Source organism: Oncorhynchus kisutch, unplaced genomic scaffold, assembly GCF_002021735.2.
Source record: "Oncorhynchus kisutch isolate 150728-3 unplaced genomic scaffold, Okis_V2 Okis01b-Okis20b_hom, whole genome shotgun sequence".
Taxonomy (NCBI): domain Eukaryota; kingdom Metazoa; phylum Chordata; class Actinopteri; order Salmoniformes; family Salmonidae; genus Oncorhynchus; species Oncorhynchus kisutch.
The window spans coordinates 3,803,100-3,829,799 of record NW_022261978.1 but is presented as its reverse complement, the minus strand read 5'-3'; the positions used below and the strand labels follow the sequence as shown (position 1 = coordinate 3,829,799).

Below are 26,700 nucleotides of genomic sequence, written 5' to 3'. Positions count from 1 at the left end.
TCAGCTGTTGGGAAGAGGCTTCCAGGGAGGGCTGGACAGGGGCGGAACGGGGGGCGGGACTGGGGCGGGACGGGACAGGGGCGGGATGGGGGTGGGACGGGGGGGGCGGGACTGGGGCGGTGGCGGGACAGGGGTGGGACGGGGGCGGGGCGGGGGCGGGACAGGGGCGGGACAGTTACATACTGACCTATTCTCCATCAGGCTTGTTGTTGCTCATCATCACTATTCAGTCACTTCAGATGAAGTTATTACCTTGTCTGCCTGACTCCTCCCTAACAGCTTAGCCCGCCTCCTCTATGAGTTCCACTCAATTCAAGGCGCTTTATTGGCATGGGAAACACATGTTAACATTGCCAAAGAAAGTGAAGTAGATCATAAACAAAAGTGAAGTAAACAATAAAAATTAACAGTAAATATTACACTCACAAAAATTCAAAAATCTCTCTCTCTCGTCTCTCTCTCTCTCTCTCTCTCTCTCTCTCTCTCTCTCTCTCTCTTCTGTCTCTCTCGGTGCTTCAGTTTCGTTGTCTCTTCAGGGAGTTGCAGCTCTTATCTGTAGCTCCACAGTACCTCGTCTCCTCCAGAGCTCCAGACAGGTAAGGGACTGTCGTTCTGCTCGTGGCTGGGAAAGGGTGTTCTGAGCTGGGATAAGGTGGGCTGGGATAGGGTGTTCTGAGCTGGGTAAGGTGGGCTGGGATAGGGTGTTCTGAGCTGGGTAAGGTGGGCTGGGATATGGTGTTCTGAGCTGGGTAAGGTGGGCTGGGATAGGGTGTTCTGAGCTGGGATAAGGTGGGCTGGGATAGGGTGTTCTGAGCTGGGTAAGGTGGGCTGGGATAGGGTGTTCTGAGCTGGGTAAGGTGGGCTGGGATATGGTGTTCTGAGCTGGGTAAAGGTGGGCTGGGATAGGGTGTTCTGAGCTGGGTAAGGTGGGCTGGGATAGGGTGTTCTGAGCTGGGTAAGGTGGGCTGAGATAGGGTGTTCTGAGCTGGGTAAGGTGGGCTGGGATAGGGTGTTCTGAGCTGGGTAAGGTGGGCTGGGATAGGGTGTTCTGAGCTGGGTAAGGTGGGCTGGGATAGGGTGTTCTGAGCTGGGATAAGGTGGGCTGGGATAGGGTGTTCTGAGCTGGGTAAGGTGGGCTGGGATAGGGTGTTCTGAGCTGGGTAAGGTGGGCTGGGATAGGGTGTTCTGAGCTGGGTAAGGTGGGCTGGGATAGGGTGTTCTGAGCTGGGTAAGGTGGGCTGGGATAGGGTGTTCTGAGCTGGGTAAGGTGGGCTGGGATAGGGTGTTCTGAGCTGGGTAAGGTGGGCTGGGATATGGTGTTCTGAGCTGGGTAAAGGTGGGCTGGGATAGGGTGTTCTGAGCTGGGTAAGGTGGGCTGGGATAGGGTGTTCTGAGCTGGGTAAGGTGGGCTGAGATAGGGTGTTCTGAGCTGGGTAAGGTGGGCTGGGATAGGGTGTTCTGAGCTGGGTAAGGTGGGCTGGGATAGGGTGTTCTGAGCTGGGTAAGGTGGGCTGGGATAGGGTGTTCTGAGCTGGGTAAGGTGGGCTGGGATAGGGTGTTCTGAGCTGGGTAAGTTTTTTTTAGCTTGTGTGTGTGTGTGTTCTGCATTTGGGTTTGTCTGAAAGAAAAGAGAACGGTAGGCAGGTCAGTTAAGAACAAATTCTTATTTACAATGGCGGCCTACCACGACCTACCACGGCCAAACCCAGACAATGCTGGGCCAATTGTGCGTTGCCCTATGGGACTCCCGGCCACGGCCGGATGTGATTACAGCCCGGGACCAAACCAGGGTCTGTAGTGATGCTTCTAGCACTACGATGCAGTACCTTACACCTCTGCGCCACTCTGTCCATGCAATGAATAGGACTGCATGGACAGATCCCAGATCAGTACTCCTACTGTGAGAAGCTTGTTGGATATGGGCCCAGGTTCCTTCTGCCCATGTAATCCGATTTTCTGAAAGGTAAAACTGATGCCAGATCAGTACTCCTACTGTGAGGTGCCGTACTACCATGGCTGACCCTGTAAAACATTACTGCCCCTATCTGGTGTACAGTCGTGGCCAAATGTTTTGAGAATGACACAAATATTAATTTCCACAAAGTTTGCTGCTTCAGTGTCTTTAGATATTTTTGTCAGATGTTACTATGGAATACTGAAGTATAATTACAAGCATTTCATAAGTGTCAAAGGCTTTTATTGACAATTACATTAAGTTGATGCAGAGTCAGTATTTGCAGTGTTGACCCTTCTTTTTCAATACCTCTGCAATCCGCCCTGGCATGCTGTCAATTAACTTCTGGGCCACATCCTGACTGATGGCAGCCCATTCTTGCATAATCAATGCTTGGAGTTTGTCAGAATTTGTGTGGTTTTGTTTGTCCACCTGTCACTTGAGGATTGACCACAAGTTCTCAAATGGTATTAAGGCCTGGGGAGTTTCCTGGCCATGGACCGAAAATATTGATGTTTTGTTCCCCGAACCACTTAGTTGTCACTTTTGCCTTATGGCAAGGTGCTCCATCATGCTGGAAAAGGCATTGTTCTTCACCAAACTGTTCCTGGATGGTTGGGTGAAGTTGCTCTCGGAGGATGTGTTGGTACCATTCTTTATTCATGGCTGTGTTCTTAGGCAAAATTGTGAGTGAGCCCACTCCCTTGGCTGAGGAGCAACCCCACACATGAATGGTTTCAGGATGCTTTACTGTTGGCATGACACAGTAGCGCTCACCTTGTCATCTCCAGACAAGCTTTTTTCCGGATGCCCCAAACAGTCGGAAAGGGGATTCATCAGAGAAAATGACTTTACCCCAGTCCTCAGCAGTCCAATCCCTGTACCTTTTGCAGAATATCAGTCTGTCCCTGATGTTTTTCCTGGAGAGAAGTGGCTTCTTTGCTGCCCTTCTTGACACCAGGCCATCCTCCAAAAGTCTTCGCCTCACTGTATGTGCAGATGCCCCGATCCTGCAGCTGAATCAACTTTAGGAGATGGTCCTGGCACTTGCTGGACATTCTTGGGCGCCCTGAAGCCTTCTTCACAACAATTGAACCCCTCTCCTTGAAGTTCTTGATGATCCGATAAATGGTTGATTTAGATGCAATCCTACTGGCAGCAACATCCTTGCCTGTGAAGCCCTTTTTGTGCAAAGCAATGATGACGGCACGTGTTTCCTTGCCGGTAACCATGTTTGACAGAGGAAGAACAATGATTTCAAGCACCACCCTCCTTTTGAAGCTTCCAGTCTGTTATTCGAACTCAATCAGCATGACAGAGTGACCTCCAGCCATGTCCTCGTCAACACTCACACCTGTGTTGACGAGAGAATCACTGACAGGATGTCAGCTGGCCCTTTTGTGGCAGGGCTGAAATGCAGTGGAGATGTTTTTTGGGTGATTCAGTTCATTTTTATGCAAAGAGGGACTTTGCAATTAATTGCAATTCATCTGATCACTCTTCAAATCATTCTGGAGTATATGCCGTCATACAAACTGAGGCAGAAGACTTTGTGAAACTTTTGGCCGCGACTGTATGTAACAGAACCTAGGGAATAGGGGACCATTTAGGACAAACCCATAGATAGAGAGGAGTTATATAACCTCTGCATTTCCTTATTGCGTTCAGATTGTTATAAAATATGTTCTCAAGACTGACCTGGTCACTGTTAGTAAAGATTAAACAGATTGTTTTATAGTACAAGGTTAGTATGAATCATGAAGTTGGAATTTATATTTATTTATTGAACCTTAATTGAACCAGGAAGTCCCATTGGGATCAGAAGACCTGTTTCCTCATGGAGACCACGTAGATCAATTATGTTTAGATGATGTGATGTATTATAGCTGATTCCAGATGACATACAGCACTGTGGTTGCCTATGACTGACTACGGTTTCTCAAAACTCCATCTGATTGGTCCATAATATGGCATTAGAAACTGTATTTAGTATTGTCAGCTGATGTGTCATTGTGGAGTGACGCTTAAAGGTTTTCTAACTAACTTAAACTAATTGAATAGTACATAATAGTACGGGGTGGCAGGGTAGCCTAGTGGTTAGAGCGTTGGACTAGTAACCGGAAGGTTGCAAGTTCAAACCCCTGAGCTGACAAGGTACAAAGCTGCCCCTGAACAGGCAGTTAACCCACTGTTCCTAGGCCGTTATTGAAAATAAGAATTTGTTCTTAACTGACTTGCCTAGTAAAATAAAGGTTAAACAAAAAAATGCAAATGAAGTGATTTTGAACATGGACCAAGTTTATGTTTTTTTTCTGCAAGAGAAGTGTTACGTTCTGGTGATGTTCACTATATGTCCCCTTTAAGGATGGAGAGCACTTATATGGTTCTGATCATGGGCTGGGTACATCATGTGATGTTAACTATATGTCCCCTTTAAGGACGGAGAGCACTTATATGGGCTGGGTACATCATGTGATGTTAACTATATGTCCCCTTTAAGGATGGAGAGAACTTATATGGGCTGGGTACATCATGTGATGTTAACTATATGTCCCCTTTAAGGACGGAGAGCACTTATATGGGCTGGGTACATCATGTGATGTTCACTATATGTCCCCTTTAAGGATGGAGAGCACTTATATGGTTCTGATCATGGGCTGGGTACATCATGTGATGTTAACTATATGTCCCCTTTAAGGATGGAGAGCACTTATATGGTTCTGATCATGGGCTGGGTACATCATGTGATGTTCACTATATGTCCCCTTTAAGGATGGAGAGCACTTATATGGTTCTGATCATGGGCTGGGTACATCATGTGATGTTAACTATATGTCCCCTTTAAGGATGGAGAGCACTTATATGGGCTGGGTACATCATGTGATGTTAACTATATGTCCCCTTTAAGGACGGAGAGCACTTATATGGTTCTGATCATGGGCTGGGTACATCATGTGATGTTAACTTGATGTCCCCTTTAAGGATGGAGAGCACTTATATGGGCTGGGTACATCATGTGATGTTAACTATATGTCCCCTTTAAGGACGGAGAGCACTTATATGGTTCTGATCATGGGCTGGGTACATCATGTGATGTTCACTATATGTCCCCTTTAAGGATGGAGAGCACTTATATGGTTCTGATCATGGGCTGGGTACATCATGTGATGTTAACTATATGTCCCCTTTAAGGATGGAGAGCACTTATATGGTTCTGATCATGGGCTGGGTACATCATGTGATGTTAACTATATGTCCCCTTTAAGGATGGAGAGCACTTATATGGTTCTGATCATGGGCTGGGTACATCATGTGATGTTAACTATATGTCCCCTTTAAGTACGGAGAGCACTTATATGGTTCTGATCATGGGCTGGGTACATCATGTGATGTTAACTATATGTCCCCTTTAAGGATGGAGAGCACTTATATGGTTCTGATCATGGGCTGGGTACATCATGTGATGTTAACTATATGTCCCCTTTAAGGATGGAGAGCACTTATATGGGCTGGGTACATCATGTGATGTTCACTATATGTCCCCTTTAAGGACGGAGAGCACTTATATGGGCTGGGTACATCATGTGATGTTCACTATATGTCCCCTTTAAGGATGGAGAGCACTTATATGGGCTGGGTACATCATGTGATGTTAACTATATGTCCCCTTTAAGGATGGAGAGCACTTATATGGTTCTGATCATGGGCTGGGTACATCATGTGATGTTCACTATATGTCCCCTTTAAGGATGGAGAGCACTTATATGGTTCTGATCATGGGCTGGGTACATCATGTGATGTTCACTATATGTCCCCTTTAAGGATGGAGAGCACTTATATGGTTCTGATCATGGGCTGGGTACATCATGTGATGTTAACTATATGTCCCCTTTAAGGATGGAGAGCACTTATATGGTTCTGATCATGGGCTGGGTACATCATGTGATGTTCACTATATGTCCCCTTTAAGGATGGAGAGCACTTATATGGTTCTGATCATGGGCTGGGTACATCATGTGATGTTAACTATATGTCCCCTTTAAGGATGGAGAGCACTTATATGGTTCTGATCATGGGCTGGGTACATCATGTGATGTTCACTATATGTCCCCTTTAAGGACGGAGAGAACTTATATGGTTCTGATCATGGGCTGGGTACATCATGTGATGTTAACTATATGTCCCCTTTAAGGATGGAGAGCACTTATATGGTTCTGATCATGGGCTGGGTACATCATGTGATGTTAACTATATGTCCCCTTTAAGTACGGAGAGAACTTATATGGTTCTGATCATGGGCTGGGTACATCATGTGATGTTAACTATATGTCCCCTTTAAGGATGGAGAGCACTTATATGGTTCTGATCGTGGGCTGGGTACATCATGTGATGTTAACTATATGTCCCCTTTAAGGATGGAGAGCACTTATATGGTTCTGATCATGGGCTGGGTACATCATGTGATGTTAACTATATGTCCCCTTTAAGGACGGAGAGCACTTATATGGTTCTGATCATGGGCTGGGTACATCATGTGATGTTAACTATATGTCCCCTTTAAGGACGGAGAGCACTTATATGGTTCTGATCATGGGCTGGGTACATCATGTGATGTTTACTATATGTCCCCTTTAAGGATGGAGAGCACTTATATGGGCTGGGTACATCATGTGATGTTAACTATATGTCCCCTTTAAGGATGGAGAGCACTTATATGGTTCTGATCATGGGCTGGGTACATCATGTGATGTTCACTATATGTCCCCTTTAAGGATGGAGAGCACTTATATGGTTCTGATCATGGGCTGGGTACATCATGTGATGTTCACTATATGTCCCCTTTAAGGATGGAGAGCACTTATATGGTTCTGATCATGGGCTGGGTACATCATGTGATGTTAACTATATGTCCCCTTTAAGGATGGAGAGCACTTATATGGTTCTGATCATGGGCTGGGTACATCATGTGATGTTCACTATATGTCCCCTTTAAGGATGGAGAGCACTTATATGGTTCTGATCATGGGCTGGGTACATCATGTGATGTTAACTATATGTCCCCTTTAAGGATGGAGAGCACTTATATGGTTCTGATCATGGGCTGGGTACATCATGTGATGTTCACTATATGTCCCCTTTAAGGATGGAGAGCACTTATATGGTTCTGATCATGGGCTGGGTACATCATGTGATGTTAACTATATGTCCCCTTTAAGTACGGAGAGAACTTATATGGTTCTGATCATGGGCTGGGTACATCATGTGATGTTAACTATATGTCCCCTTTAAGGATGGAGAGCACTTATATGGTTCTGATCGTGGGCTGGGTACATCATGTGATGTTAACTATATGTCCCCTTTAAGGATGGAGAGCACTTATATGGTTCTGATCATGGGCTGGGTACATCATGTGATGTTAACTATATGTCCCCTTTAAGGACGGAGAGCACTTATATGGTTCTGATCATGGGCTGGGTACATCATGTGATGTTAACTATATGTCCCCTTTAAGGACGGAGAGCACTTATATGGTTCTGATCATGGGCTGGGTACATCATGTGATGTTTACTATATGTCCCCTTTAAGGATGGAGAGCACTTATATGGTTCTGATCATGGGCTGGGTACATCATGTGATGTTAACTATATGTCCCCTTTAAGGATGGAGAGCACTTATATGGTTCTGATCATGGGCTGGGTACATCATGTGATGTTAACTATATGTCCCCTTTAAGGATGGAGAGCACTTATATGGTTCTGATCATGGGCTGGGTACATCATGTGATGTTAACTATATGTCCCCTTTAAGGATGGAGAGCACTTATATGGTTCTGATCGTGGGCTGGGTACATCATGTGATGTTCACTATATGTCCCCTTTAAGGACGGAGAGCACTTATATGGTTCTGATCATGGGCTGGGTACATCATGTGATGTTCACTATATGTCCCCTTTAAGGATGGAGAGAACTTATATGGTTCTGATCATGGGCTGGGTACATCATGTGATGTTAACTATATGTCCCCTTTAAGGACGGAGAGCACTTATATGGTTCTGATCATGGGCTGGGTACATCATGTGATGTTCACTATATGTCCCCTTTAAGGACGGAGAGCACTTATATGGTTCTGATCATGGGCTGGGTACATCATGTGATGTTAACTATATGTCCCCTTTAAGGATGGAGAGCACTTATATGGTTCTGATCATGGGCTGGGTACATCATGTGATGTTCACTATATGTCCCCTTTAAGGATGGAGAGCACTTATATGGTTCTGATCATGGGCTGGGTACATCATGTGATGTTAACTATATGTCCCCTTTAAGGATGGAGAGCACTTATATGGTTCTGATCATGGGCTGGGTACATCATGTGATGTTAACTATATGTCCCCTTTAAGGATGGAGAGCACTTATATGGTTCTGATCATGGGCTGGGTACATCATGTGATGTTAACTATATGTCCCCTTTAAGGATGGAGAGCACTTATATGGTTCTGATCATGGGCTGGGTACATCATGTGATGTTAACTATATGTCCCCTTTAAGGATGGAGAGCACTTATATGGTTCTGATCATGGGCTGGGTACATCATGTGATGTTAACTATATGTCCCCTTTAAGGATGGAGAGCACTTATATGGGCTGGGTACATCATGTGATGTTCACTATATGTCCCCTTTAAGGACGGAGAGCACTTATATGGGCTGGGTACATCATGTGATGTTCACTATATGTCCCCTTTAAGGATGGAGAGCACTTATATGGGCTGGGTACATCATGTGATGTTAACTATATGTCCCCTTTAAGGATGGAGAGCACTTATATGGGCTGGGTACATCATGTGATGTTCACTATATGTCCCCTTTAAGGACGGAGAGCACTTATATGGGCTGGGTACATCATGTGATGTTCACTATATGTCCCCTTTAAGGATGGAGAGCACTTATATGGGCTGGGTACATCATGTGATGTTAACTATATGTCCCCTTTAAGGATGGAGAGCACTTATATGGTTCTGATCATGGGCTGGGTACATCATGTGATGTTCACTATATGTCCCCTTTAAGGATGGAGAGCACTTATATGGTTCTGATCATGGGCTGGGTACATCATGTGATGTTCACTATATGTCCCCTTTAAGGATGGAGAGCACTTATATGGTTCTGATCATGGGCTGGGTACATCATGTGATGTTAACTATATGTCCCCTTTAAGGATGGAGAGCACTTATATGGTTCTGATCATGGGCTGGGTACATCATGTGATGTTCACTATATGTCCCCTTTAAGGATGGAGAGCACTTATATGGTTCTGATCATGGGCTGGGTACATCATGTGATGTTAACTATATGTCCCCTTTAAGGATGGAGAGCACTTATATGGTTCTGATCATGGGCTGGGTACATCATGTGATGTTCACTATATGTCCCCTTTAAGGACGGAGAGAACTTATATGGTTCTGATCATGGGCTGGGTACATCATGTGATGTTAACTATATGTCCCCTTTAAGGATGGAGAGCACTTATATGGTTCTGATCATGGGCTGGGTACATCATGTGATGTTAACTATATGTCCCCTTTAAGTACGGAGAGAACTTATATGGTTCTGATCATGGGCTGGGTACATCATGTGATGTTAACTATATGTCCCCTTTAAGGATGGAGAGCACTTATATGGTTCTGATCGTGGGCTGGGTACATCATGTGATGTTAACTATATGTCCCCTTTAAGGATGGAGAGCACTTATATGGTTCTGATCATGGGCTGGGTACATCATGTGATGTTAACTATATGTCCCCTTTAAGGACAGAGAGCACTTATATGGTTCTGATCATGGGCTGGGTACATCATGTGATGTTAACTATATGTCCCCTTTAAGGACGGAGAGCACTTATATGGTTCTGATCATGGGCTGGGTACATCATGTGATGTTTACTATATGTCCCCTTTAAGGATGGAGAGCACTTATATGGTTCTGATCATGGGCTGGGTACATCATGTGATGTTAACTATATGTCCCCTTTAAGGATGGAGAGCACTTATATGGTTCTGATCATGGGCTGGGTACATCATGTGATGTTAACTATATGTCCCCTTTAAGGATGGAGAGCACTTATATGGTTCTGATCATGGGCTGGGTACATCATGTGATGTTAACTATATGTCCCCTTTAAGGATGGAGAGCACTTATATGGTTCTGATCGTGGGCTGGGTACATCATGTGATGTTCACTATATGTCCCCTTTAAGGACGGAGAGCACTTATATGGTTCTGATCATGGGCTGGGTACATCATGTGATGTTCACTATATGTCCCCTTTAAGGATGGAGAGAACTTATATGGTTCTGATCATGGGCTGGGTACATCATGTGATGTTAACTATATGTCCCCTTTAAGGACGGAGAGCACTTATATGGTTCTGATCATGGGCTGGGTACATCATGTGATGTTCACTATATGTCCCCTTTAAGGATGGAGAGCACTTATATGGTTCTGATCATGGGCTGGGTACATCATGTGATGTTAACTATATGTCCCCTTTAAGGATGGAGAGCACTTATATGGTTCTGATCATGGGCTGGGTACATCATGTGATGTTCACTATATGTCCCCTTTAAGGATGGAGAGCACTTATATGGTTCTGATCATGGGCTGGGTACATCATGTGATGTTCACTATATGTCCCCTTTAAGGACGGAGAGCACTTATATGGTTCTGATCATGGGCTGGGTACATCATGTGATGTTCACTATATGTCCCCTTTAAGGATGGAGAGAACTTATATGGTTCTGATCATGGGCTGGGTACATCATGTGATGTTAACTATATGTCCCCTTTAAGGACGGAGAGCACTTATATGGTTCTGATCATGGGCTGGGTACATCATGTGATGTTAACTATATGTCCCCTTTAAGGATGGAGAGCACTTATATGGTTCTGATCATGGGCTGGGTACATCATGTGATGTTAACTATATGTCCCCTTTAAGGATGGAGAGCACTTATATGGTTCTGATCATGGGCTGGGTACATCATGTGATGTTAACTATATGTCCCCTTTAAGGATGGAGAGCACTTATATGGTTCTGATCATGGGCTGGGTACATCATGTGATGTTAACTATATGTCCCCTTTAAGGATGGAGAGCACTTATATGGTTCTGATCATGGGCTGGGTACATCATGTGATGTTAACTATATGTCCCCTTTAAGGATGGAGAGCACTTATATGGTTCTGATCATGGGCTGGGTACATCATGTGATGTTAACTATATGTCCCCTTTAAGGATGGAGAGCACTTATATGGTTCTGATCATGGGCTGGGTACATCATGTGATGTTAACTATATGTCCCCTTTAAGGATGGAGAGCACTTATATGGTTCTGATCATGGGCTGGGTACATCATGTGATGTTAACTATATGTCCCCTTTAAGGATGGAGAGCACTTATATGGTTCTGATCATGGGCTGGGTACATCATGTGATGTTAACTATATGTCCCCTTTAAGGATGGAGAGAACTTATATGGTTCTGATCATGGGCTGGGTACATCATGTGATGTTCACTATATGTCCCCTTTAAGGATGGAGAGCACTTATATGGTTCTGATCGTGGGCTGGGTACATCATGTGATGTTCACTATATGTCCCCTTTAAGGATGGAGAGCACTTATATGGTTCTGATCATGGGCTGGGTACATCATGTGATGTTAACTATATGTCCCCTTTAAGTACGGAGAGAACTTATATGGTTCTGATCATGGGCTGGGTACATCATGTGATGTTAACTATATGTCCCCTTTAAGGATGGAGAGCACTTATATGGTTCTGATCATGGGCTGGGTACATCATGTGATGTTAACTATATGTCCCCTTTAAGGATGGAGAGCACTTATATGGTTCTGATCATGGGCTGGGTACATCATGTGATGTTAACTATATGTCCCCTTTAAGGATGGAGAGCACTTATATGGTTCTGATCATGGGCTGGGTACATCATGTGATGTTAACTATATGTCCCCTTTAAGGATGGAGAGCACTTATATGGTTCTGATCATGGGCTGGGTACATCATGTGATGTTAACTATATGTCCCCTTTAAGGATGGAGAGCACTTATATGGTTCTGATCATGGGCTGGGTACATCATGTGATGTTAACTATATGTCCCCTTTAAGGATGGAGAGCACTTATATGGTTCTGATCATGGGCTGGGTACATCATGTGATGTTAACTATATGTCCCCTTTAAGGATGGAGAGCACTTATATGGTTCTGATCATGGGCTGGGTACATCATGTGATGTTAACTATATGTCCCCTTTAAGGATGGAGAGCACTTATATGGTTCTGATCATGGGCTGGGTACATCATGTGATGTTAACTATATGTCCCCTTTAAGGATGGAGAGCACTTATATGGTTCTGATCATGGGCTGGGTACATCATGTGATGTTAACTATATGTCCCCTTTAAGGACGAAGAGAACTTATATGGTTCTGATCATGGGCTGGGTACATCATGTGATGTTAACTATATGTCCCCTTTAAGGATGGAGAGCACTTATATGGTTCTGATCATGGGCTGGGTACATCATGTGATGTTAACTATATGTCCCCTTTAAGGATGGAGAGCACTTATATGGTTCTGATCATGGGCTGGGTACATCATGTGATGTTAACTATATGTCCCCTTTAAGTACGGAGAGAACTTATATGGTTCTGATCATGGGCTGGGTACATCATGTGATGTTAACTATATGTCCCCTTTAAGGACGGAGAGAACTTATATGGTTCTGATCATGGGCTGGGTACATCATGTGATGTTAACTATATGTCCCCTTTAAGGATGGAGAGCACTTATATGGTTCTGATCATGGGCTGGGTACATCATGTGATGTTAACTATATGTCCCCTTTAAGGATGGAGAGCACTTATATGGTTCTGATCATGGGCTGGGTACATCATGTGATGTTAACTATATGTCCCCTTTAAGTACGGAGAGAACTTATATGGTTCTGATCATGGGCTGGGTACATCATGTGATGTTAACTATATGTCCCCTTTAAGGATGGAGAGCACTTATATGGTTCTGATCGTGGGCTGGGTACATCATGTGATGTTAACTATATGTCCCCTTTAAGGACGGAGAGCACTTATATGGTTCTGATCATGGGCTGGGTACATCATGTGATGTTAACTATATGTCCCCTTTAAGGACGGAGAGCACTTATATGGTTCTGATCATGGGCTGGGTACATCATGTGATGTTAACTATATGTCCCCTTTAAGGACGGAGAGCACTTATATGGTTCTGATCATGGGCTGGGTACATCATGTGATGTTAACTATATGTCCCCTTTAAGGACGGAGAGCACTTATATGGTTCTGATCATGGGCTGGGTACATCATGTGATGTTCACTATATGTCCCCTTTAAGGATGGAGAGCACTTATATGGTTCTGATCATGGGCTGGGTACATCATGTGATGTTAACTATATGTCCCCTTTAAGGATGGAGAGCACTTATATGGTTCTGATCATGGGCTGGGTACATCATGTGATGTTAACTATATGTCCCCTTTAAGTACGGAGAGAACTTATATGGTTCTGATCATGGGCTGGGTACATCATGTGATGTTAACTATATGTCCCCTTTAAGGATGGAGAGCACTTATATGGTTCTGATCGTGGGCTGGGTACATCATGTGATGTTAACTATATGTCCCCTTTAAGGACGGAGAGAACTTATATGGTTCTGATCATGGGCTGGGTACATCATGTGATGTTAACTATATGTCCCCTTTAAGGACGGAGAGCACTTATATGGTTCTGATCATGGGCTGGGTACATCATGTGATGTTAACTATATGTCCCCTTTAAGGACGGAGAGCACTTATATGGTTCTGATCATGGGCTGGGTACATCATGTGATGTTAACTATATGTCCCCTTTAAGGACGGAGAGCACTTATATGGTTCTGATCATGGGCTGGGTACATCATGTGATGTTAACTATATGTCCCCTTTAAGGACGGAGAGCACTTATATGGTTCTGATCATGAGCTGGGTACATCATGTGATGTTTGCTGAAGGTTTATTAGTAATAGTGCTGTCATAAATGACGCTCACTGGGAGAATCTCAATTGCATGCTCCTCGCGTCCTCTCTCCTCGCCTCCTTCTCAAAACCCATTGGAGGAGAATGAGGAGAGGAGAGAGAGAGCAGAGAGAGTAGAGAGGACCCCATTGAGATTCTGACACTGTCTTCACTATCTCCCTCTCTCTCTCTGCTCCCTTTATCTCTCTCCCACCTGTCTTCTCTTTTTCCCCTACAACTCTCTCTCAATTTAATTCAATACAAGGGGCTTTATTGGCATGGACACATATGTTAACATTGCCAATGCAAGTAAAGTAGATAATTAACAAAAGAGAAATAAATGTGCAAATGGTTAAAGTACAAAAGGGAAAATAAATAAACATGGGTTGTATTTACAATGGTGTTTGTTCTTCACTGGTTGCCCCCCCTCTCCCTCCCTCTTCCCCTCTCTTTCTCACTCCCTCACCTCTCCCCCTCCTCTCTCCCCTCTGCTCCCCCTATCTCTCTCTCTCTCTGCTCCCCCTCTCTCTGTTCCCCCTCTCTCTCTCTGCTCCCCCTCTCTTTCTCCCTCACTCACCTCTCTCCCCTCTGCTCCCCCTATCTCTCTCTCTCTCTCTGCTCCCCCTATCTCTCTCTCTCTGCTCCCCCTATCTCTCTCTCTCTGCTCCCCCTATCTCTCTCTCTCTCTCCCACCTGACTTATCTTTTTCCCCCTCCTCTCTCTCTCCCCTCTCTCTTTCTCACTACCTTACCCCCTCCTCTCTCAACTCTGCCACCCCTCCCATATATCTCTCCCCCTCCTCTCTCTCTCTCTGAAACGCTTCCGGATGAAATTATTATGTTGTGTTAACCTGGATGTCTTTATCCTAGGGCGACACTCCCCTACCCCGACAGTATGGAGAATGGTCAGCAGTATAGAGGTCAGTATGGATCCCCCCAGCACATCCCAGCTCCCTCCTACCCCGGCCCCCCAGCGGCCTACAGCTTACAGGGAGGTGACAAGGGTGCAGCCTACCCCCCCCAGCCTGGCTTCCAGGGAGGTGAGAGACCAGATCTACACTGATACTCTTAGGGACAGTTTAAGCCTTAGACTAAACAGCTATTTCAATAGAGATTCTCCGTTGAGCATGTTTTTCAGACCAGGACTAGGTTTATTCTGTGTCCAGGAAACCAGCCCTTACTCTTCATGTAAATTAAAATGTTACTGGACAGCATCTCCCTTCAATAGTGTTTTCATTAAGCGCTTTGGAAGTGTGTCACGATAGCCATAGATGTCATGAGCATCATTGTATCCCTGGGTTTGTGTCCCCATAATGCTGGCCAACCACTCTGTATCCCTAGTTTTGTGTCCCCATAATGCTGGCCAACCACTCTGTATCCCTAGGTTTGTGTTCCCATAATGCTGGCCATCCAATCTGTATCCCTGAGGTTGTGTCCCCATAATGCTGGCCAACCACTCTGTATCTCTGGGTTGTGGTACATTACGCTGGCCAACCACTCAGTATCCCTGGGTTTGTGTTCCCATTATGCTAGCCAACCACTCTGTATCCCTGTGTGGTGGAACATAATGCTGGCCAACCACTCTGTATCCCTGGGTTGTGGTACATTATGCTGGCCAACCACTCTGTATCCCTGTGTTGTGGAACATAATGCTGGCCAACCACTCTGTATCCCTGGGTTGTGGAACATAATGCTGGCCAACCACTCTGTATCCCTGTGTTGTGGAACATAATGCTGGCCAACCACTCTGTATCCCTGGGTTGTGGTACATTATGCTGGCCAACCACTCTGTATCCCTGTGTTGTGGAACATAATGCTGGCCAACCACTCTGTATCCCTGGGTTGTGGAACATTATGCTGGCCAACCACTCTGTATCTCTGTGTTGTGGAACATAATGCTGGCCAACCACTCTGTATCCCTGGGTTGTGGTACATTATGCTGGCCAACCACTCTGTATCCCTGTGTTGTGGAACATAATGCTGGCCAACCACTCTGTATCCCTGGGTTGTGGTACATTATGCTGGCCAACCACTCTGTATCCCTGGGTTGTGGTACATTATGCAAGATGGTTTCTGTTCAATTAATTTATTGATGTATTTATCTATCCCTTATTTATCAGGTCCCCAAGCCGGCATGTACCCACCACCTCCCCAATACAGCATGGCACAACCCAGAAACACCCCTGGGGGTGAGTCACACACACACACACACACACACACACACACACACACACACACACACACACACACACACACACACACAGTGACGTGATTATTTAATCAAAATAGCTGTTATGAAAAGCCAAATCAAAAATGAAATTATATTTTCAATCATTTTTCTAAATTCTCACAATAACCAAAGTCATTTGTCTGATGATTCGGGGTTACAGCCCCTTCCGACCAGCAGACTGTAGACACAACGTTGTGAAGACAGAGTCTCGGTTTCGACGGCTAGCTAGCGAGTTTGTGAGTGAAGTAAACAAAGCCAGGTTAACTGTGCCAGATCAAATAAAAATCAAATCAAATCAAATTGATTTATATAGCCCTTCGTACATCAGCTGATATCTCAAAGTGCTGTACAGAAACCCAGCCTAAAACCCCAAACAGCAAGCAATGCAGGTGTAGAAGCACGGTGGCTAGGAAAAACTCCCTAGAAAGGCCAAAACCTAGGAAGAAACCTAGAGAGGAACCAGGCTATGTGGGGTGGCCAGTCCTCTTCTGGCTGTGCCAGGTGGAGATTATAACAGAACATGGCCAAGATGTTCAAATGTTTATAAATGACCAGCATGGTCAAATAATAATAATCACAGGCAGAATAGTTGAAACTGGAGCAGCAGCACGGCCAGGTGGACTGGGGACAGCAAGGAGTCATCGTGTCAGGTAGTCCTGAGGCATGGTCCTAGGGCTCAGGTCCTCCGAGAGAGAGAAAGAAAGAGAGAAAGAGAGAATTAGAGAGAGCATACTTAAATTCACACAGGACACCGGATAGGACAGGAGAAGTACTCCAGATATAACAAACTGACCCTAGCCCCCCGACACATAAACTACTGCAGCATAAATACTGGAGGCTGAGACAGGAGAGGTCAGGAGACACTGTGGCCCCATCCGAGGACACCCCCGGACAGGGCCAAACAGGAAGGATATAACCCCACCCACTTTGCCTAAGCACAGCCCCCACACCACTAGAGGGATATCTTCAACCACCAACTTACCATCCTGAGACAAGGCCGAGTATAGCCCACAAAGACCTCTGCCACGGCACAACCCAAGGGGGGGCGCCAACCCAGACAGGAAGATCACATCAGTGACTCAACCCACTCAAGTGACGCACCCCTCCTAGGGACGGTATGAAAGATCCCTAGTAAGCCAGTGACTCAGCCCCTGTAATAGGGTTAGAGGCAGAGAATCCCAGTGGAAATAGGGGAACCGGCCAGGCAGAGACAGCAAGGGCGGTTCGTTGCTCCAGAGCCTTTCCATTCACCTTCACACTCCTGGGCCAGACTACACTTAATCATATGACCCACTGAAGAGATGAGTCTTCAGTAAAGACTTAAAGGCTGAGACCGAGTTTGCGTCTCTCCCATGGGTAGGCAGACCATTCCATAAAAATTTTGCTCTGTTTGCTTAGAAATTCTAGGGACAATTAGGAGGCCTGTGTCTTGTTACCGTAGCGTACGTGTAGGTATGTACGGCAGGACCAAATCAGAGCGATAGGTAGGAGCAAGCCCATGTAATGCTTTGTAGGTTAGCAGTAAAACCTTGAAATCAGCCCTTGCCTTGACAGGAAGCCAGTGTAGGGAGGCTAGCACTGGAGTAATATGATCAAATTTTTAGGTTCTAGTCAGGATTCTAGCAGCCGTATTTAGCACTAACTGAAGTTTATTTAGTGCTTTATCCGGGTAGCCGGAAAGTAGAGCATTGCAGTAGTCTAACCTAGAGGTGACAAAAGCATGGATTGATTTTTCTGCATCATTTTTGGACAGAAAGTTTCTGATTTTTGCAATGTTACGTAGATGGAAAAAAGCTGTCCTTGAAACAGTCTTGATATGTTCTTCAAAAGAGAGATCAGGGTCCAGAGTAACGCCGAGGTCCTTCACAGTTTTATTTGAGACGACTGTACAACCATTAAGATTAATTGTCAGATTCAACAGAAGATCTCTTTGTTTCTTGGGACCTAGAACAAGCATCTCTGTTTAAAAGTAGAATGTTTGCAGCCATTGTAGTGGAAAATCGGTTCAAATATGACACAATGAAGAACTTTGAATTCAATTATAGACTTTTAATACAAGAGTATAACAAGCCAGAGTGCCCCGCGGGACCCACACCTTTTTCAGAGCCCTGGCTCCAGTATTTATCCACATATTGCATATGAGCCCATCCTACATGCAAATAAAGTTACATTCCAATCCGTGTATCCTGCTTGCTCAGCCCAGTAACGCCCACATCTGCTTTCCATTAGATCCTAATGATGACAAGACCCTTGCTTTGACCCTTCACTCAGCTTAATGCATTCTCCTGTTTGTGTGTTATCTAGGGTCAGCAGACTATGTGTCTTCTCTGTCATTCCTTCTGCATCTCTACGTCCTAAAAATATGCGGAACTATGTCTAGTGGTCATCAGTTAGTCATTTGACTGACCCCCTCCTTTGTATATCCCTCTGGCCTTGGTATGTCCAGCTATCCTGGCAGCTATGTGTCACCTTCCCTTCATGTAGTCTGTTTTTAGTGTTCAGCTATTCTATACATCTTATGCATTTGTCTATGTGTTATATTTGCACCCACACCATCCACTTCCTTATGTCTGAAACACATGCTTCTAGCGAGGGCAATTTTGGGGCTTCACCATGTTTCATTGAAATGTACAGATGTGTGTCATCCGCATAGCAGTGAAAGTTAACATTATGTTTTCGAATGACATCCCCAAGAGGTAAAATATATAGTGAAAACAATAGTGGTCCTAAAACGGAACCTTGAGGAACACCGAAATGTACAGTTGATTTATCAGAGGACAAACCATTCACAGAGACGAACTGATATCTTTCCGACAGATAAGATCTAAACCAGGCCAGAACTTGTCCGTGTAGACCAATTTGGGTTTCCAATCTCTCCAAAAGAATGTGGTGATCGATGGTATCAAAAGCAGCACTAAGGTCTAGGAGCACGAGGACAGATGCAGAGCCTCGGTCTGATGCCATTAAAAGGTCATTTACCACCTTCACAAGTGCAGTCTCAGTGCTATGATGGGGTCTAAAACCAGACTGAAGCATTTCGTATACATTGTTTGTCTTCAGGAAGGCAGTGAGTTCCTGCGCAACAGCCTTTTCTAAAAATTTTGAGAAGAATGGAAGATTCAATATAGGCCGATAGTTTTTTATATTTTCTGGGTCAAGGTTTGGCTTTTTCAAGAGAGGCTTTATTACTGCCACTTTTAGTGAGTTTGGTACACATCCGGTGGATAGAGAGCCGTTTATTATGTTCAGCATAGGAGGGCCAAACACAGGAAGCAGCTCTTTCAGTAGTTTAGTTGGAATAGGGTCCAGTATGCAGCTTGAAGGTTTAGAGGCCATGATTATTTTCATCATTGTGTCAAGAGATATAGTACTAAAACACTTGAGCGTCTCTCTTGATCCTAGGTCCTGGCAGAGTTGTGCAGACTCAGGACAACTGAGCTTTGAAGGAATACGTGTCACGCCTTGGTCTTAGTATTTTGTGTTTTCTTTAATTATTTGTTCAGGCCAGGGTGTGACATGGGTTTATTGTGTTGTCGTATTGGGGTTTTTGTAGGCATTGGGATTGTGGCTGATTAGGGGTGTGTCTAGCATAGGCTTGGCTGCCTGAGGCAGTTCTCAATCAGAGTCAGGTGATTCTCGTGGTCTCTGATTGGGAACCATATTTAGGTAGCCGGGGTTTCACTGTGTATTTTGTGGGTGATTGTTCCTGTCTCTGTGTAGTTTCACCAGATAGGCTGTAATTAGGTTTCACGTTCCGTTTGTTGTTTTTTTGTATTTATTATAGTTATTTCATGTATCGCTATTTCTTCATTAAAAGACATGAGTAACCACCACGCTGCATTTCGGTCCGACTCTCTTTCGACAAACGAAGAACGCCGTTACAATACGCAGATTTAAAGAGGAGTCCGTAATTTGCTATCTAATAATCATGATCTTTTCCTCAAAGAAGTTCATGAATTTATCATTGCTGAAGTAAAAGCCATCCTCTCTTGGGGAATGCTGCTTTTTAGTTAGCTTTGCGACAGTATCAAAAAGGAATTTCGGATTGTTCTTATTTTCCTCAATTAAGTTGGAAAAATAGGATGATCGAGCAGCAGTAAGGGCTCTTCGATACTGCACGGTACCGTCCTTCCAAGCTAGTCGGAAGACTTCCAGTTTGGTGTGGCGCCATTTCCGTTCCAATTTCCTGGAAGCTTGCTTCAGAGCTCGGGTATTTTCTGTATACCAGGGAGCTAGTTTCTTATGAGAAATGTTTTTAGTTTTTAGGGGTGCAACTGCATCTAGGGTATTGCGCAAGGTTAAATTGAGTTCCTCCGTTAGGTGGTTAACTGATTTTTGTCCTCTGGCGTCCTTGGGTAGACAGAGGGAATCTGGAAGGACATCAAGGAATCTTTTTGTAGTCTGTGAATTTATAGCACGACTTTTGATGTTCCTTGGTTGGGGTCTGAGCAGATTATTTGTTGCAATTGCAAACGTAATAAAATGGTGGTCCGATAGTCCAGGATTATGAGGAAAAACATTAAGATCCACAACATTTATTCCATGGGACAAAACTAGGTCCAGAGTATGACTGTGACAGTGAGTGGGTCCAGAGACATGTTGGACAAAACCCACTGAGTCGATGATGGCTCCGAAAGCCTTTTGGAGTGGGTCTGTGGACTTTTCCATGTGAATAGTAAAGTCACCAAAGATTAGAATATTATCTGCTATGACTACAAGGTCCGATAGGAATTCAGGGAACTCAATGAGGAACGCTGTATATGGCCCAGGAGGCCTGTAAACAGTAGCTATAAAAAGTGATTGAGTAGGCTGCATAGATTTCATGACTAGAAGCTCAAAAGACAAAAACATGATTTTTTATTTTGTAAATTGAAATTTGCTATCGTAAATTTTAGCAACACCTCCGCCTTTGCGGGATGCACGGGGGATATGGTCACTAGTGTAGCCAGGAGGTGAGGCCTCATTTAACACAGTAAATTCATCAGGCTTAAGCCATGTTTCAGTCAGGCCAATCACATCAAGATTATGATCAGTGATTAGTTCATTGACTATAATTGCCTTTGAAGTAAGGGATCTAACATTAAGTATCCCTATTTTGAGATTTGAAGTAGCATGATCTCTTTCAATAATGACAGGAATGGAGGAGGTCTTTATCCTAGTGAGATTGCTAAGGCGAACACCGCCATGTTTAGTTTTGCCCAACCTAGGTCGAGGCACAGACACGGTCTCAATGGTGATAGCTGAACTGACTACACTGACTGTGCTAGTGGCAGACTCCACTATGCTGGCAGGCTGGCTACCATAAGGTAGTCGTGGTGATGGTTTCTAATCATCGACCCATGTGGAGGAGTAGAGTAAAGAAAAAGAAGCTGTACATTTTTGGGGGGGGTCGTTGTCATAGCAGTTCTATCCAGTATTACTATAGTATTACTCCATCCTAATGGGTTATATATGTTCCTGTCCAGTATTACTATAGTATTACTCCATCCTAATGGGTTATATATGTTCCTGTCCAGTATTACTATACTATTACTCCATCCTAATGGGTTATATATGTTCCTGTCCAGTATTACTATACTATTACTCCATCCTAATGGGTTATATATGTTCCTGTCCAGTATTACTATAGTATTACTCCATCCTAATGGGTTATATATGTTCCTGTCCTGTCCAGTCCTATCCAGTATTACTATACTATTACTCCATCCTAATGGGTTATATATGTTCCTGTCCAGTATTACTATACTATTACTCCATCCTAATGGGTTATATATGTTCCTGTCCAGTATTACTATAGTATTACTCCATCCTAATGGGTTATATATGTTCCTGTCCAGTATTACTATAGTATTACTCCATCCTAATGGGTTATATATGTTCCTGTCCAGTATTACTTTAGTATTACTCCATCCTAATGGGTTATATATGTTCCTGTCCAGTATTACTATAGTATTACTCCATCCTAATGGGTAATATATGTTCCTGTCCAGTATTACTATAGTATTACTCCATCCTAATGGGTTATATATGTTCCTGTCCAGTATTACTATAGTATTACTCCATCCTAATGGGTTATATATGTTCCTGTCCTGTCCAGTCCTATCCAGTATTACTATAGTATTACTCCATCCTAATGGGTTATATATGTTCCTGTCCAGTATTACTATAGTATTACTCCATCCTAATGGGTTATATATGTTCCTGTCCTGTCCAGTATTACTATAGTATTACTCCATCCTAACGGGTTATATATGTTCCTGTCCAGTATTACTATAGTATTACTCCATCCTAATGGGTTATATATGTTCCTGTCCAGTATTACTATAGTATTACTCCATCCTAATGGGTTATATATGTTCCTGTCCAGTATTACTATAGTATTACTCCATCCTAATGGGTTATATATGTTCCTGTCCTGTCCAGTCCTATCCAGTATTACTATAGTATTACTCCATCCTAATGGGTTATATATGTTCCTGTCCAGTATTACTATAGTATTACTCCATCCTAATGGGTTATATATGTTCCTGTCCAGTATTACTATAGTATTACTCCATCCTAATGGGTTATATATGTTCCTGTCCTGTCCAGTATTACTATAGTATTACTCCATCCTAATGGGTTATATATGTTCCTGTCCAGTATTACTATAGTATTACTCCATCCTAATGGGTTATATATGTTCCTGTCCAGTATTACTATACTATTACTCCATCCTAATGGGTTATATATGTTCCTGTCCAGTATTACTATAGTATTACTCCATCCTAATGGGTTATATATGTTCCTGTCCAATATTACTATAGTATTACTCCATCCTAATGGGTTATATATGTTCCTGTCCAGTATTACTATACTATTACTCCATCCTAATGGGTTATATATGTTCCTGTCCAGTATTACTATAGTATTACTCCATCCTAATGGGTTATATATGTTCCTGTCCAGTATTACTATAGTATTACTCCATCCTAATGGGTTATATATGTTCCTGTCCAGTATTACTATACTATTACTCCATCCTAATGGGTTATATATGTTCCTGTCCAGTATTACTATAGTATTACTCCATCCTAATAGGTTATATATGTTCCTGTCCAGTATTACTATAGTATTACTCCATCCTAATGGGTTATATATGTTCCTGTCCAGTATTACTATACTATTACTCCATCCTAATGGGTTATATATGTTCCTGTCCAGTATTACTATGGTATTACTCCATCCTAATGGGTTATATATGTTCCTGTCCAGTATTACTATAGTATTACTCCATCCTAATGGGTTATATATGTTCCTGTCCAGTATTACTATACTATTACTCCATCCTAATGGGTTATATATGTTCCTGTCCAGTATTACTATAGTATTACTCCATCCTAATGGGTTATATATGTTCCTGTCCAGTATTACTATAGTATTACTCCATCCTAATGGGTTATATATGTTCCTGTCCAATATTTCTATACTATTACTCCATCCTAATGGGTTATATATGTTCCTGTCCAGTATTACTATAGTATTACTCCATCCTAATGGGTTATATATGTTCCTGTCCTGTCCAGTATTACTATAGTATTACTCCATCCTAATGGGTTATATATGTTCCTGTCCAGTATTACTATAGTATTACTCCATCCTAATGGGTTATATATGTTCCTGTCCAGTATTACTATACTATTACTCCATCCTAATGGGTTATATATGTTCCTGTCCAGTATTACTATAGTATTACTCCATCCTAATGGGTTATATATGTTCCTGTCCAGTATTACTATAGTATTACTCCATCCTAATGTGTTATATATGTTCCTGTCCAGTATTACTATACTATTACTCCATCCTAATGGGTTATATATGTTCCTGTCCAGTATTACTATAGTATTACTCCATCCTAATGGGTTATATATGTTCCTGTCCAGTATTACTATAGTATTACTCCATCCTAATGGGTTATATATGTTCCTGTCCAGTATTACTATACTATTACTCCATCCTAATGGGTTATATATGTTCCTGTCCAGTATTACTATAGTATTACTCCATCCTAATGGGTTATATATGTTCCTGTCCTGTCCAGTATTACTATAGTATTACTCCATCCTAATGGGTTATATATGTTCCTGTCCAGTATTACTATACTATTACTCCATCCTAATGGGTTCTATTTGTAATTTTTATTTTACCTTTATTTAACCAGGCAAGTCAGTTCAGAACACATCCTTTATTTAACCAGGCAAGTCAGTTCAGAACACATCCTTTATTTAACCAGGCAAGTCAGTTCAGAACACATCCTTTATTTAACCAGGCAAGTCAGTTCAGAACACATCCTTTATTTAACCAGGCAAGTCAGTTCAGAACACATCCTTTATTTAACCAGGCAAGTCAGTTCAGAACACATCCTTATTTTCAATGACGGCTTAGGAACAGTGGGTTAACTGCCTTGTTCAGGGGCAGAACGACAGATTTGTACCTTGTCAGCTCGGGGATATGAGCTTGCAACCTTTTGGTTACTAGGCCAACACTCTAACCACTAGGCTACCCTGCCGCCCCTATATGGTCCTGTCCAGTATTACTATAGTATTACTATAGTATTACTCCATCCTATATGGTCCTGTCCAGTCCTATCCAGTTATATCTGATTCTATCTGGTTCTGGCCAGTATTCCCTCCCTCCTTCCCTCTGCGGTAACCCAGGTGGTGGTTCTGTCCTATTCTATCCCGTTCTGACCAGTTCTAAGCAGTATTCTCCTCCTTCTGCAAAAACCCAGGTGGTGGTTCTGTCCTGTTCTATCCAGGTTCTGACCAGTTATATCTGGTTCTAACCAGTATTCTCCTCCCTCTGCAGTAACCCAGGTGGTGGTTCTGACCAGTTCTATCTGGTTCTAACCAGTATTCTCCTCCCTCTGCGGTAACCCAGGTGGTGGTTCTGACCAGTTTTATCTGGTTCTAACCAGTATTCTCCTCCATCTGCAGTAACCCAGGTGGTGGTTCTGACCAGTTCTATCTGGTTCTAACCAGTATTCTCCTCCCTCTGCAGTAACCCAGGTGGTGATACAGCAGCCGCTGCTAAGAGACGTAGCCGGCCAGATGACGTGTCCCCACTGTCAGGTCCCGGTTCTGACAGAGACCACACACACCCCTGGACTGCTCACCTGGCTCATCTGTGGAGCCCTCTTCTGCTTCTTGTGAGTTGACACACACACACACATGCACATACAGGAATACACACACACACATATACAGGAATACACACACACATGCACATACAGGATTACACACACACACGCACATACAGGACTACACATCTTTTTGGTTGTTGTAGCTTTTATTCTCTCACACACACTGAATATCCTCATTCTCTCTCTTTGCCCCCCCCCCCCCCTCTCTCTCTCTCTTTGTCCCCCCCCCCTCTCTCTCTTTGCCCCCCCCCCCCTCCCCTCCCCCCTCCTCTCTCTAGGTGCATGATATTCTCTTGGATTCCGTTTTGTGTTGACTCCTGTAAGGACGTAGAACACCACTGCCCCAACTGCAAGACAGTGATCTACATCCACAAACGCATGTGAACAGACCAAGACCAGACACCTGCCACATAGTGATCCTTACCTATATGAATCTATTCCAGTAGTGTTGATCCTCTGAGGGAAACTGCAAACCCAGTTTAATGCACCACGATTGGAAAGACAATGGGCTCCTACTGTCTGTCGCTGAAATCACTGCTGCAGTACCAGCTTTTCATCTACTGGGAATGTGTGACAGGGTATTATTATAGTCGTCATTTACTATATCGTAAAAATTCATGAAATCAAAATGTGCTTCTTGGTCTTAATTTCAGGTTAAGGTTAGGTATTATGGTCAGCAGTGTGGTTATATTTGATGACTTTGTGGCTGTGCCAGCTAGTGACCCCTCTACAGAGCTGCCTCAAGGGCAAGATTCATGCCAATAAATGCCAACCTGCCCCTAATTAGGGGGAACAGGTTAAAGAGTAGACAGACAGACACATGTACGTGCCAAGACCACGTTTAATAGGTTTTTATACTGATTGTAATGAAGCTTTTCAATTAACACAGAACACATTGTTCTTTGCAATGAATAACGGTCAAGTTTATTGATTGGTTGTTTACCTTAAATTATTTTAATAATCTCAATAATAATGGTCATTGTATTATTTTTTTTCAGAAACACACACTCACACATTCCACATGGTGGTGCTATTCCACATGAACCACACCACCTCCAAACCACCTGTAGTGGTGTTAATGATGTAGCTAGATTGGACTGGACTGATCTGGGCCTGTATTCACTAAGAGTCTCAGAGTAGAAGAGCTGGACTGGACTGATCTGGGCCTGTATTCACTAAGAGTCTCAGAGTAGAAGAGCTGGACTGGACTGATCTGGGCCTGTATTCACTAAGAGTCTCAGAGTA

At 43.5% G+C, this 26,700-nt stretch overlaps 1 protein-coding gene across 1 annotated transcript; it reads left to right on the top strand.

Moving 5' to 3' along the window:
• Positions 1–475: 475 nt before the first annotated feature.
• LOC109880857 (lipopolysaccharide-induced tumor necrosis factor-alpha factor homolog) lies at positions 476–26,410 on the top strand. Its single transcript, XM_031811552.1, has 5 exons — positions 476–596; positions 14,915–15,084; positions 16,165–16,233; positions 25,314–25,461; positions 25,734–26,410. Exons 2-5 carry the CDS (start codon positions 14,940–14,942, stop codon positions 25,837–25,839), a joined length of 468 nt encoding a protein of 155 aa, XP_031667412.1. The 5' UTR covers positions 476–596; positions 14,915–14,939; the 3' UTR covers positions 25,840–26,410.
• Positions 26,411–26,700: the final 290 nt, after the last annotated feature.